Genomic DNA, 12,031 nt, shown 5'->3' with positions numbered 1-12,031 from the left:
GCGGTGCAGTGGCAGTGGGTGGTCCCATTAGCTAAAGTGGTGCTTCAGGTTAAGAACAGTTTCAGGTTAAGAACGGACCTCCGGAATGAATAAAGTACGTAACCAGAGGTACCACTGTACTTTCAACTACAGAAGCCTGGAAGGAGGGAGGGTTTGAAGGTTCAACAAATAAAAAATTTTTTTTGCGGGGTAGGGAACTGATATTGAAACAGTGAGATGCCATCAGGACACTAAATATCTCTTGGTTTCCTCCAGCAAGAGATGCTGCGATACAAAGAGGTTTGTTACTATATGCTCTTTGCGTTGGCTGCCTATGGCTGGCCCATGTATTTGATGAGGAAACCTACCTGTGGACTTTGTCGCCTGGCCAGATCTTGCTCGTAAGTGTTCACCCAGTCTGTCTCTGTATACATTTCCTCCTCACTTTCTACTCATGTATTTATTGTCCCTTGTCCTCTTTAGTAAATCCTTAATTTCCCTTTCCTCATTCTCTCTTCCATTTTTGTAGTCTCATTTTTGGCCTACACAAGGCTTTGCTTTTAAAAAATATCTTGTATGTATCTCACTTCGAGGAGGTTACAAAGTAATTTTATCCTATCCACATTTACTTGCTATGATGCTTTAGTTGAGATTCCTGCATTGCAGGGGGTTAGACTGGATGGCCCTTGGGCTCCCTTCCAACTCTACAATTCTGTGATTCTATGAAATGTCATTTCTGTCCATGTAGCATCTCATTGTTCCTTAATAGGCCTTTGAGTATTCATATGCATGTTTACTTAGGAGGATGTCCACTGATTTCAGTGGGATTTACGTCTTCGTAAGCATGCACAGGTTGTAGTCCTAAGTGCCTAAATCAGGGTTTGGAAGGTTTATTATATTTGAGTGCACATATTCAGAATGTCAACTCTACAGATAGTTAAAGTTTATGTCAGATATACTGAACTTTCCGTTTCAGTGTATCTGAAGAAGTGTGAATGCACACCAAAGCTCATATCAAGAACAAACTTAGTTGGTCTCTAAGGTGCTACTGGAAGGAATTTTTTATTTTATTTAACACTGAACTTGTATTATTAAATAGTTAATAGTGTTCTGGTGCCTCTATAAAGTCTGATTTCTTTTTTCTTTTCTCCTTTCTGACCTATTGTCTTTCTCTTTAATTTTTACCCATTTGTTCCTTTATCCTATAAATTCACAGAGCTATCTTTTAGGTTGCTGGTATATTGTTTTTTTCCAGAATGAAAACAGAGCTAGCATTTTGTGTAGGTAAAATGTCTTCAGTAAGCTAGGATCTTCTATTGCTTCTCTTCCATCCTTCATCTCTTTTTCCATTCGTTTCCAAATGGTACTTACCTGTACTTTTTATTTAAAGATGCTGTTGTCTCTGCCCCTCTCGGCCACGTTATGCACCTGGTGTCACAATTGAGGAAGATAATTGTTGTGGCTGCAATGCTATCGCCATCCGTCGCCACTTTCTTGATGAAAACATGAGCTCTGTGGACATTGTGTACACTTCCTGTCATGATGCGGTAAGGACCACCTAAGAGCTTCCTTGCTCTGAAGGACATTTCTGGGGCATTTCAGAGCTGTGTTTTAAGCCAACAGGTCTAGCAGCTAATTTATAGCCTGAAGTTACTATCGGTGATATACAGATAACGCCTTATGTATGCTCAAATAGATTGAGCTCAAGGGTGTTGTTGTCCTTTGAAGGCTTATCTGCTGGCTGTTTTACTTGTTTGTTGGGCGGGTGAAATTCACTTCATTTCAGTAAGGCTATATTTAGGCAAGACTGATGTGATGCTGCATTTCCTTTAGGTCTATGAAACTCCCTTCTATGTTGCTGTCGATCATGAGAAGAAGAAAGTGGTCATCAGTATCCGAGGAACTTTGTCCCCAAAGGTAATGTTGGGTCCTGCTCTGTTCACTCTCACAATAGATGCCATTTCATGCTAGGCTCCTAGGAATCCTCTGCTGCCACATTTCACATTGCACTGTTCTTGTAGAAAGCATTTTATGTTTCATTCTAATATGCAATTGGTCCTCCTTCTTACTTCTCCAGGATGCTCTGACTGACCTGACTGGAGATGCTGAGCGTCTCCCTGTGGAAGGTCATCATGGAACCTGGCTTGGACACAAGGTAGTCATCACTTTCTTATTTTACCTAGTTGGTCTGTAATTTCAGCCCTCTCTTTTCTCAGTTCCTCTTGAAAGCAAAGGATTTAAAATGATTTATGATCCTTTCATGAAGGACATGACATAATTGTAAAGTGTTGCTGCTGAAAAAGTAACAATGCAAGTGCGTCGAAGTTGCTAGTCAAATAAGAAAAAAAATCAAGAACCAACGCCTGGTAATAACTTCACAAGGTTGCTGGAGTCCAGAAAACAGTTGACTGTTGCAGAACTGAATTTAAAAAAGCCAATGTTCATAAAAGCTACTGCACTGAGAAATAGGTTTACAATGGGGCACAATGGGCCTGTGCTATATAAGGCAGCATTACCACACCCAATGCAAGACACCATGCTTCTGCAGCACTGTTAGTAAGCGCCTGGAAATTTATCAGTATAGGCGAACCATAAAGAGAAACCATGACAAAATGGTTTGTACGTGGTGCATGGCCCCTGTGATAAGCATTGGAGATGCAGGAGAGAAAAATCTGATTATTTTTCCATATATTAGATATGTCAAAAAAGGAAATTCTGGAAGAGTATAATCAAGGATATAGTGGGGAGTTTTTAGAGAAGGACTGAAGAATGTGGAACATGCCCTTTTTATCCTTGACACATGTAGTTAGAGCAGGAGAAAGAAGACTTTTTTTAAAAGAAAAATGAAATAGGTTTGTGCAACAGCCCTCCCACCCTGGTGGTTGCTGAGCCAGGATGTCCATGCGAACCATTAGCCATGGGTAACATGATCCTCAGCCACTGAGAGCTCACTTCACCAATAGCTGGTTGATGCTGGAGAAGGTGGGTGACCTTCTAGGGCCCTTTAGATGGTCCAAGGAGACAGTGAAAAAGAGGAGTCAGGGAGGGTCTGGAGGAAAAAGAAATGAAAAATTAAGAGCACATTGATCATTTGAGTATGTTGAGTATGATCAGATATGTTATTGAAGTGCTGATGCAGGCCACTCAGCTGTGCCAAAACTCACCTTTTCACTTCTCCTTTCTTCCTCCTTTTAGGGGATGGTGCTGTCTGCTGAGTACATCAAAAAGAAACTAGAGCAGGAGATGGTGCTCTCTCAGGCCTTTGGGCGTGATTTGGTGAGACTTTGCTGTTGTGCATTGTGGTCAGGAGATAGATTCATATTTCCACCCACGTTCCTCTGTTAACTGTAGAACTTTATGTCTGAATTACTAGAAACAATGTCAACATCTGAACACTTCTAACATTTGTAGCTGTTCTGTGCCCTTGGCCACCAGATGAATAATTTACTGTTCTGTTGAACAGTTACTGGAAACAGTGTTGGGGGGGAAATAAGTCACTGAAGTTAGGAAATGGAAAGGAAGGCAGAAAAATCACCTTATTCCAAGATGCTAGAAACAGGTAAAATTCAATTGAAAATCAGTTTCTACATTAATGACTTGCTTGAGAGTTTTGCAGTAAATTACAAAGTAATTTTGCACACATGTGTGCACACATAAAGAACAACTTAACCTATCTGTTCTATAAAGCAAATTACAATGTGTGCTGTATCATTACATCTATAATTCTTTTGACAGCAGAGTATGTGTATGTTGCCTATACTAAATGTTCTTCAGGAAGTGCTCAAAGAAGTATTAGCCTACTATAAGGATGTATAAGGAATTCAGCCTTTGTGAATATATATGAAATGATCTAATTCACACATCTTGGACTAATATGCAAATTGGAATTTAGCTTTCCATGGGATTTTAACACTTCTCTAATGCTGAGATACAGTCCTTAGCTGTTCAAGCATATTCAAATACACATTTTGATGTTGTTTTTAAGTAAAATAAACATTTAAATTTGTGTTTAAATATGTATTTAATGTGTTTTGAGAGGGCCTTCTAAAATTGCAGAACAGAATGAAAAGCAAAACATGCAAAAATGACACAACTCAGAAATAGATAATGCAACCTTAGAGTGCTCTGCAATCTTTTTGCCTTTCTTTCACATCAATCTGTTTTCAGAATTAATCCTGCTGTTCTTTAGACTGTGGCTCCAGACTTTTGTAATTACTTAGGAGCTCAAGATTTGCTTTTTATATTTATCCTATAATTGAGTGCATTTATAGTGCCTTACATACATTCTCTTACTGTAATACTCAAAGGTTTTTTTCCCCCATATTGGAGATTTGTGGCAGGGATCTGTGAGTGGCTTGCCTTAAGGCCACCTAAGTGAGTTTATGGCTGGGATGAGATTCACATTAGACTCACTTTGATTTGATTTGATAAGGATTTGAAGGATTTGATAAGAATTGCCAAATTATGCAAATACATAATTGTTTTTTTTGTTTTGTAGGGCAGAGGAACAAAACACTATGGCCTAATTGTTGTGGGCCATTCCCTAGGGGCAGGCACAGCTGCCATTCTGTCTTTCCTGCTGCGTCCTCAGTACCCAACTCTAAAGTGCTATGCCTACTCTCCCCCAGGTGGACTCTTAAGGTAAGTATTTGTATTTATTAAATAAAGGGAAGGGGGAGCCATAGCACCTGAGATTTTAGCAAGCCTATTCTATGCATTTTCAGGCTTGCATCTTGAGGTTGAAGGATTTTTTAAAAAAATGAAAGTCAATAGGATGTTGACCTACCCCAGGTGTGAACTTCTGATGTGCCCTGTCACAGATAGGAGTTGCTTCTATTGAATGCCCAGAGGGATGCCTATGATGACATACTCTGTGGCCATAGTTGTTCAATACATCAGTAGTGATGTAAATCATATCAGTGTATTTGGACGGGGAATCACAGGTCAATTAACCCTGAAAGAAATTCATTTCTAAAGTTTATTTTCTTCGTGACACATCGGGGAGGTGGGTTCCTTATTTGGAATGAAGACCACATTCTAATACTAAGCCTCATGTGGGCTAGCTTAGTTACTGGGTATATATTGGTGGTGGGCATTCTGCTATTGCTCTCATTCTCATTATATGAAAATGTTTCCATCCAGATGTCAATGTAGTGTTTCTTCACTTTCTTCGTTTCTCAAATGCACTCTGGATTTTCCCATATGAAGTACAACATACGAAGAATACTCTGATTATCTAGTTCATGTTTGGTCTACCACACTGGAGTATATTTCAGAGTCGTATCTCTAGAATAGTACGGGGCGGGGGGGCGGGGCGGTGGTTGGTTTAGCGAACAGGCAGTGTGCCAGCCTTATAAATTTGGAAACTGGACATTTCTGATTCAGAAAATTAATTGGATATTAAGTGTCCCTTTCTGACAATGAAATCCCACCAGTTCCTTCTTGTTTCCCTTCTAGTGAGGATGCAATGGAGTACTCCAAAGAGTTTGTTACTGCAGTTGTGCTAGGCAAAGACCTAGTCCCGAGGCAAGTCAAGAAGTCTGCAATTTCTTGTTTCAGTGTTTCTTTGTTTTATACCAAAGCTCCGTGCTTCCTTTCTGAAAGATCCCAATTCACATTTTTCTCATCTTCCTATTTGCCAATCTTCAAACCCCTTCTTGCTTGTCCCTCTTTTCCTAGCTACCTGTATTGCTGTGTCTTTTACCTGGACTCATTCATTGATGTATTGCATACCTGTGCATTGGCATATCCCTCCCCTATCTCTCAGTTGCCTGTATTACTGAAAAAGGTGAATATTCTGATTCCACAATTATGTTCATTGTGGCATCTGGCATCTATTTGCCATCTCCTTAGTTATCTGTGCTGTCATTTACACATTTGTGCTCTCTCCCAGGTCACCTCTTCTGAACCATCTTACACCTGTGAATTGTCTCCTGGCTATATCTTCCGTGTCATCTTCCATCTTTGCACTCTATCTTGAGCTATACGTGTTGTCACCTCACTCCTGCCTAGCATCTCTGTAGTATGTGAACTGTGTCATCTTACACTTGTGTACTGTGTATTGTTTTATGTGCATTATCATCTCTTGCTTACCTGTGAGCTTTTTCATTTCTCACCACCTCACAATTGTATATAAGGTTCTTGGCTCTTTTTTATGTTAAAAGCTCATATCCTTTTACATTTTCTTTGTCCTAGCACACATCTGTGGCCCATGGGTGGCATGCAGCCCTTCCATGAGGTTAGCATGGATGCCCAAACTATTACTCCACTAAATGCCTCCCATCACCAAATTTATTGAGATGGCAGTGGAGAGGAAGGTGCGAAGGGAGGAATCATCCGTGTGTACCTTTGTCCCCATGTAGATCATGCTCCTCCATGCATCTGAGGCTGAGAAGATTGCAGTCTCTCCATGCTGGAGTGGGAAGCTGCCTGCTTTTCTTTGCCTGAGATGGAAAAAAAGTTCTACCCGTTATGTAGAAGCATCTCCCGCCTGTTTATCTATGATTATCTGTATAGTGGTACTTCACACTTCTATTCCGTCTTCCTAGTTTGCTTGTTTTACCTGTCATATGACATCTAAAATCTATGAATCATTATCTTGGTTAAATGGATATTGATAGCCTGCTTCCCTTTTGAGTATTGTCTTCTCACACCCCTGTGTCATATTTTTTGTTATCTATAGTTCTTAACTAAAACTATAGATTTGCCTACTGTATTATTCACTTACTCATTGGATTACCTGTAATGTATCTGCTCGTATCTTTCTAATGGGTTAGGAATTGTCTTCAGTATATTTGTATAAAATAGCCTTATACTGAGTCATGGGTATGTCTACTCTGATCCCATCTCTCTTTACTTTCCTGTACAGTGGTGCCTCGTAAGACGAAATTAATTCGTTCCGCGAGTCGTTTCGTATTGCGAAAATTTTGTCTTGCGAAGCACGGTTTCCCATAGGAATGCATTGAAATTTAATTCCCATAGGAATGCATTGAAATTTTCGTCTTGCGAAGCACGACCATAGAGAAATTCGTCTTGCGAGTCACCTAAAAAAAATCGCAAAACCCTTTCGTTTAGCGAGTTTTTCGTTGCGCAAGGCATTCGTCTTGCGAGGTACCACTGTATATGCTGCTCATAATAGTTATACCTGCATCAGTGCATCTGATATTCTTTATCCCTCAGGATCGGGCTCTCACAACTGGAGGGATTTCGCCGGCAGCTTCTTGATGTTCTGCAGAGAAGTAACAAACCAAAGGTAAGAAGAGTTGGACTCTCTTGTGTTTTTAGGCTTTTGATGTTAAAATGGAGGTTGCTATATATTTCCATTATGATGTTTTAATCTGTTAGCCAGATTAGGCAGGTTATGGAAATTAGGCAGGTTATAATTTGTAAAATAATAAATAAAGATTACAAGTCTATCTGAAAATAAATTCCAGTTACAGGTAGGTAGCCGTGTTGGTCTGCCATAGTCAAAACAAAATAAAATAAAAAATTCCTTCCAGTAGCACCTTAGAGACCAACTAAGTTTGTTCTTGGTATGAGCTTTCGTGTGCATGCACACTTCTTCAGGTACACTGAAACGGAAGTCACCAGACCCTTAAATATAGTGAGGGAGTGGGGAGGGGTATTACTCAGAAGGGTGGTGGGAATGGGTGATCAGCTGATAGGTGTGGAAAACCTGACTGTTAAAGGCTGCAATTTTTACAGGATCTTGCAGGGAAAGGCAAGGGGTGAGATGGCTAAAGATAGCTTTGTCAAGTATAATGAGATAAGAATCCAATGTCTTTGTTCAGACCAGGTTTCTTCATGGTTTTAAGTTTGGTGATTAGTTGCAATTCAGCCACTTCTCTTTCCAGTCTATTTCTGAAATTCCTTTGTATTAAGACAGCCAAATACTAATGTGAACTTTTCTCAACTTTTCCCCTTTGTACCATGATATGTTAGGATTTCTGCCTTGCACTTAATTGCATTACTTCAGAGTCCTCCTTTCCTTTCTCTTTTCTTGGACAGTGGAGAATCATTGTGGGTGCCACAAAATGCATTCCCAAGTCTGAGCTCCCTGAAGAGCAAGAAGTGAATTCAGTAACCAGTCACCGCCTCTGGACCCATCCCAGTGACTTAACGATTGCCCTGTCAGCAAGCACACCACTCTATCCTCCTGGGCGCATCATTCATGTCGTTCACAATCATCCTGCTGAACAGTGCTGGTGGGTAGAGTTGGGACAATATTCAGCAAACTGTTTGATGGGCTTTCTTGGTGGCCGGGGTGGGGTGGTGGTGGTGGTGATCTTATTTTCTGAGAGTTTCTAACTTGTAATTTTGGTGTTACCTTTACTGATAGTGCAGCACATATGGATATTATTAAATTTTCCCCATGGGAACTCTAGTTTGGTTTTACGTGCTCTGCATTTATCCCATAGTACTAGCCGTGGTGGGTGGAAACTGCCAGGGTCTTCAGCTGCCACCTCCCCCTCCCCCAACCAAAAAGCAAAGCCACCCAGGAACAAAGGATGGTTTACATCTGGGTGGGAGACTAAATGACCCAAACTGAGAAGACACTCACTAAACAAAAGGTTAGGTCAGGTAGTTCACTGCAGTCAGTGAGTATTTCATCAAGGATAAGCTATTAATATTAAAGAACCTCTGTGCATGCATTTACATGCAGCTAGTTTTGTTTGCCTGGTCTGCTGAATGTAACATTCCAAGCTATAGAAGAAAAAATTGGGAAATGCAACTGAGCGTTAGAATGACAAAATTATGTAATAACCAGATACTCTTGATGACATTGTAACCTTGGAAATATAGCCATGATACCAAGGTATCTGCAGAAGCCTGTGGCTTTATTCTCTTGGCAGTTTAGCTCCTGCCTGAAATGGTATTTAGTAGAGGAGCACTGTAGTGGGGAAAGAGATGGATGACAGAAGATAACTGCTTGAGTCTTGTTTGCTTCTGTTCTCTGCTGGTCCCATATTATAGCATTTCATAATGTCAGTTAATTGTGCAGGACAAGATGTGATAGGAATGCTTCTGCCTTAGAATATGGGCCTGAAAGAACTGCCTTTCTGTTCTGTTATTCATTTGGGTCCTTTGAGTGATGTCCCCTACACCCGGCCCCACTGTGTGCCCCAGTGTTTTTTCTCTGGGGTCATCTTTTCCCCACCTCTAATTTGCTTGCTTTCCCATGACTGTGCCTTTCTTGACTTTCCTCCCAGCTGCTGTGATCAGGAGGAACCCACATACTTTGCCATTTGGGGAGACAACAAAGCATTTAATGAAGTGATAATTTCCCCAGCAATGCTACATGAACACCTGCCTTATGTGGTCATGGAGGGTCTTAACAAGGTAATAATTAACAAGGTAATAATGGGCATTATTTGGGGAGATACCAGAGGGGATAGAAGACAAACCAAAAAGTTCGTGCTGAACAACTTGGTGTGAATCATTTGGATCACCAAAACTGATGAAGAAAAGGACAGACATTATGATGAAGGGATTGTGTATCCAGCAAAATGTAGTCCAGCAAAAAGTGAGGTGTACATACAAAAATTTTGTTGAAAATCAAAAGCATTGTTATAACATGGTGCTGCGATCCATTTTAGGCACACTGTGGGACATTTGACTTTACAGTGGTGCCCCGCTAGACGAATGCCTCGCTAGACGAAAAACTCGCTAGATGAAGGCATTCGTCTAGCGGGAGGCTGCCCCGCTAGATGAAAAAGTCAATGGGGCTGCCTCGGAAGACGAAAATTTTTCGTCTTTTTTTTTTTGTCTAGCGAAAGCGCGGCTGTCATTGCCGCTTCGCTAGACGAAAAACCCGCTAGATGAAAATTTTCGCAGAACGAATTATTTTCGTCTAGCGGGGCACCACTGTATGTCAAAAGTCAGTGAAGTTAGGTTGGAAATGATAACTGAAGAAATTTGTGCTCTACCAATTTATTTTGCACAGGTACTGGAGAATTATAACAAAGGCAAAACAGCCTTGCTTTCTGCAGCCAAAGTGATGGTGAGTCCTACAGAAGTGGACCTCAACCCGGAGTTAATCTTCCAGAATCAGCCTCTGCCTAGGCTTTCTGTGCAGATTGGAATTGGAGACATAGTAGTGGACAGAAGGAACAGCAGCACTAAGTAAGGATGTGGCTCTGATTTTCTAGAAAGATCTACTAAAGACCCCTGATGGACGTATTCCTTCGTGCTATGTGATAACTGCTGTGGTGTTGGTGGATATCGTGATGTCATAAATGAGAAGTTGTATCTGCGGTGTTCTCTTCTGTGGCTTGTTCCAAGAGATCATAGCATGGCCTTGTATTAGTCTCATATTTTTGTCTTCTCCTTTTGCAGGAGTAAGGCTCACTCTGAAATCAGTTTGGAAGGGTTTTATGAGACCAAGCTTCTATCTCCAGTACAGAAGGATCCTGTGGAGCTGCTGCTTCTAGATACCAAGGAACGCCTGTCTGTAGAACTGCAGGACCGGCGTGCTCCTCTTGCTACAATGGAGAGCCTGTCGGATAATGAATCCATTTACAGCTTTGATTCAAGGCGTTCCTCTGGTTTTCGTAGCATCCGTGGCTCACCCAGCCTCCATGCAGTCATGGAGAAAGATGAGACTCACTGTTTTTATATCGACCCAGCAATCCCTGAGGAAAACCCCTCCCTCAGCTCACGGACAGAGCTGCTTGCTGCTGACAGCCTCTCTAAACACTCCCAGGAGACTCAGCCTCCTGAGGCCCTGCACAACAGTGGAGACACCACTCCTCAGCGGCGTTGCAGTGACGGCGGTGCTGGCAGTGATGCAGACCACGTTTCCTTCACTGCTCAGGAGGAACTGACCCTCCAGAACGGGAGGCTCAGTGATGACCCCAGTCCGCAAGTGTTGGAGTTTGCCGAGTTTATAGACAGCCTCTTTAATCTGGACAGTAAAAGCAGCTCCTTCCAGGACATCTACTGCATGATGGTATCGGACAGCACTAGTGATTTTGCTGAGATGCCCAAGTCTGTCAGTGATCAGGAGATCCTGCTAAGAGCACAGTATGAGCCCAACTTAGTCCCAAAGCCCCCCAGGTTATTTGCGGGCTCAACAGATCCCTCCTCAGGCATATCAGTTTCCCCTTCTTTCCCTCTGAGTTCTTCTGGAGAGCTTATGGACCTCACTCCTACAGGCATGAGTAGCCAGGAATGTCTGGCCACTGACAAAATCCGGACTTCCACTCCCACTGGCAATATGACCAGCCCTGCCAAACAAGAGGACTGCATGATCTCAGCCCTCTAGTGTAGAAGAGAAGGGCCCAAATAGCCAATCCCATGCTTTGAGTCATGGGATAAAATGTGGAGGACCTGGTCACTGGGCAGTGAGAGTTGTGGAAGATGCATGGGGAAAGGTGGCATTCTTTCCTAGGTGCTTTGTTAATGGCGCCACAGTGGATGTCAGCACGAAGGATGCCACAATGTGGTTTGTGTTCTTTGGTTAGGGAGAAAATCACTGCCTAACGCAGCCTGCTGCTTTTTGAGGACCTTGTTCACTGAAGTTAGATGACTGGTTTCCCTACCTCAGCATATTTCTTTTAAGAAGGAGGCAGGATCTCTGCCTTTCCTGCTGAAATTAGGAAGTTACTGTCCACAGGCTAGAGGACCAGAGCTACATAAGCTGAGGGGTCAGATAATGTCCTTGGAATTGTGTCTGAATCAAGGAGATTGTGACTTTGGGCCCTATTGCACTAGCGTATCATGTTTGACTCAAGCACCTGTCCATCATTGTCATCATTGTGATTTTTTTAAAAAGAAAAATCAGACACACTCTCCTGTTTTATAGCCATTAAGGCTGTGTTCCAGAGGAATGCAGTCCCCCACTCCCGATCCTGACTGGGTGCAGTGAAAATTGGGCCGGGGCTCAGGTGTTTTGCTCCCCTGATTAGCTCTGTGTTCAGTGATAACCAGACTTCTTCTGAGAAGAAAGTACATGTACTGGAGGGTGGGGCGGGGGGCGGGGGATGAGAGGTATTTTGGGTCTCACAGCATTGCACAGCTCCCCAGATCACTATAAACTAGTGACAATCTTGCT

At 42.1% G+C, this 12,031-nt stretch overlaps 1 protein-coding gene across 3 annotated transcripts in view; it reads left to right on the top strand.

The window, feature by feature from the left end:
- DAGLA (diacylglycerol lipase alpha) overlaps positions 1 to 11,762 on the top strand; it is a 77,751-nt gene extending 65,989 nt beyond the window's left edge. For all 3 annotated transcript variants that reach the window (XM_033157045.1, XM_033157054.1, XM_033157036.1), the window contains 12 exons: positions 256 to 380; positions 1,370 to 1,526; positions 1,813 to 1,896; positions 2,057 to 2,134; positions 3,175 to 3,255; positions 4,478 to 4,620; positions 5,437 to 5,505; positions 7,159 to 7,231; positions 7,987 to 8,183; positions 9,189 to 9,318; positions 9,923 to 10,101; positions 10,315 to 11,762. In XM_033157045.1, the coding sequence (XP_033012936.1) occupies positions 256 to 380; positions 1,370 to 1,526; positions 1,813 to 1,896; positions 2,057 to 2,134; positions 3,175 to 3,255; positions 4,478 to 4,620; positions 5,437 to 5,505; positions 7,159 to 7,231; positions 7,987 to 8,183; positions 9,189 to 9,318; positions 9,923 to 10,101; positions 10,315 to 11,242 (2,244 nt within the window). In that variant the 3' untranslated portion in view covers positions 11,243 to 11,762. The remainder of the gene's footprint in view (positions 1 to 255; positions 381 to 1,369; positions 1,527 to 1,812; positions 1,897 to 2,056; positions 2,135 to 3,174; positions 3,256 to 4,477; positions 4,621 to 5,436; positions 5,506 to 7,158; positions 7,232 to 7,986; positions 8,184 to 9,188; positions 9,319 to 9,922; positions 10,102 to 10,314) is intronic.
- The last annotated feature ends 269 nt before the right edge of the window (positions 11,763 to 12,031 follow it).

Source organism: Lacerta agilis, chromosome 1 (genome assembly GCF_009819535.1).
Source record: "Lacerta agilis isolate rLacAgi1 chromosome 1, rLacAgi1.pri, whole genome shotgun sequence".
Taxonomy (NCBI): domain Eukaryota; kingdom Metazoa; phylum Chordata; class Lepidosauria; order Squamata; family Lacertidae; genus Lacerta; species Lacerta agilis.
The sequence above is the reverse complement of the archived record's forward strand: the minus strand, read 5'-3'. Positions and strand labels throughout refer to the sequence as shown.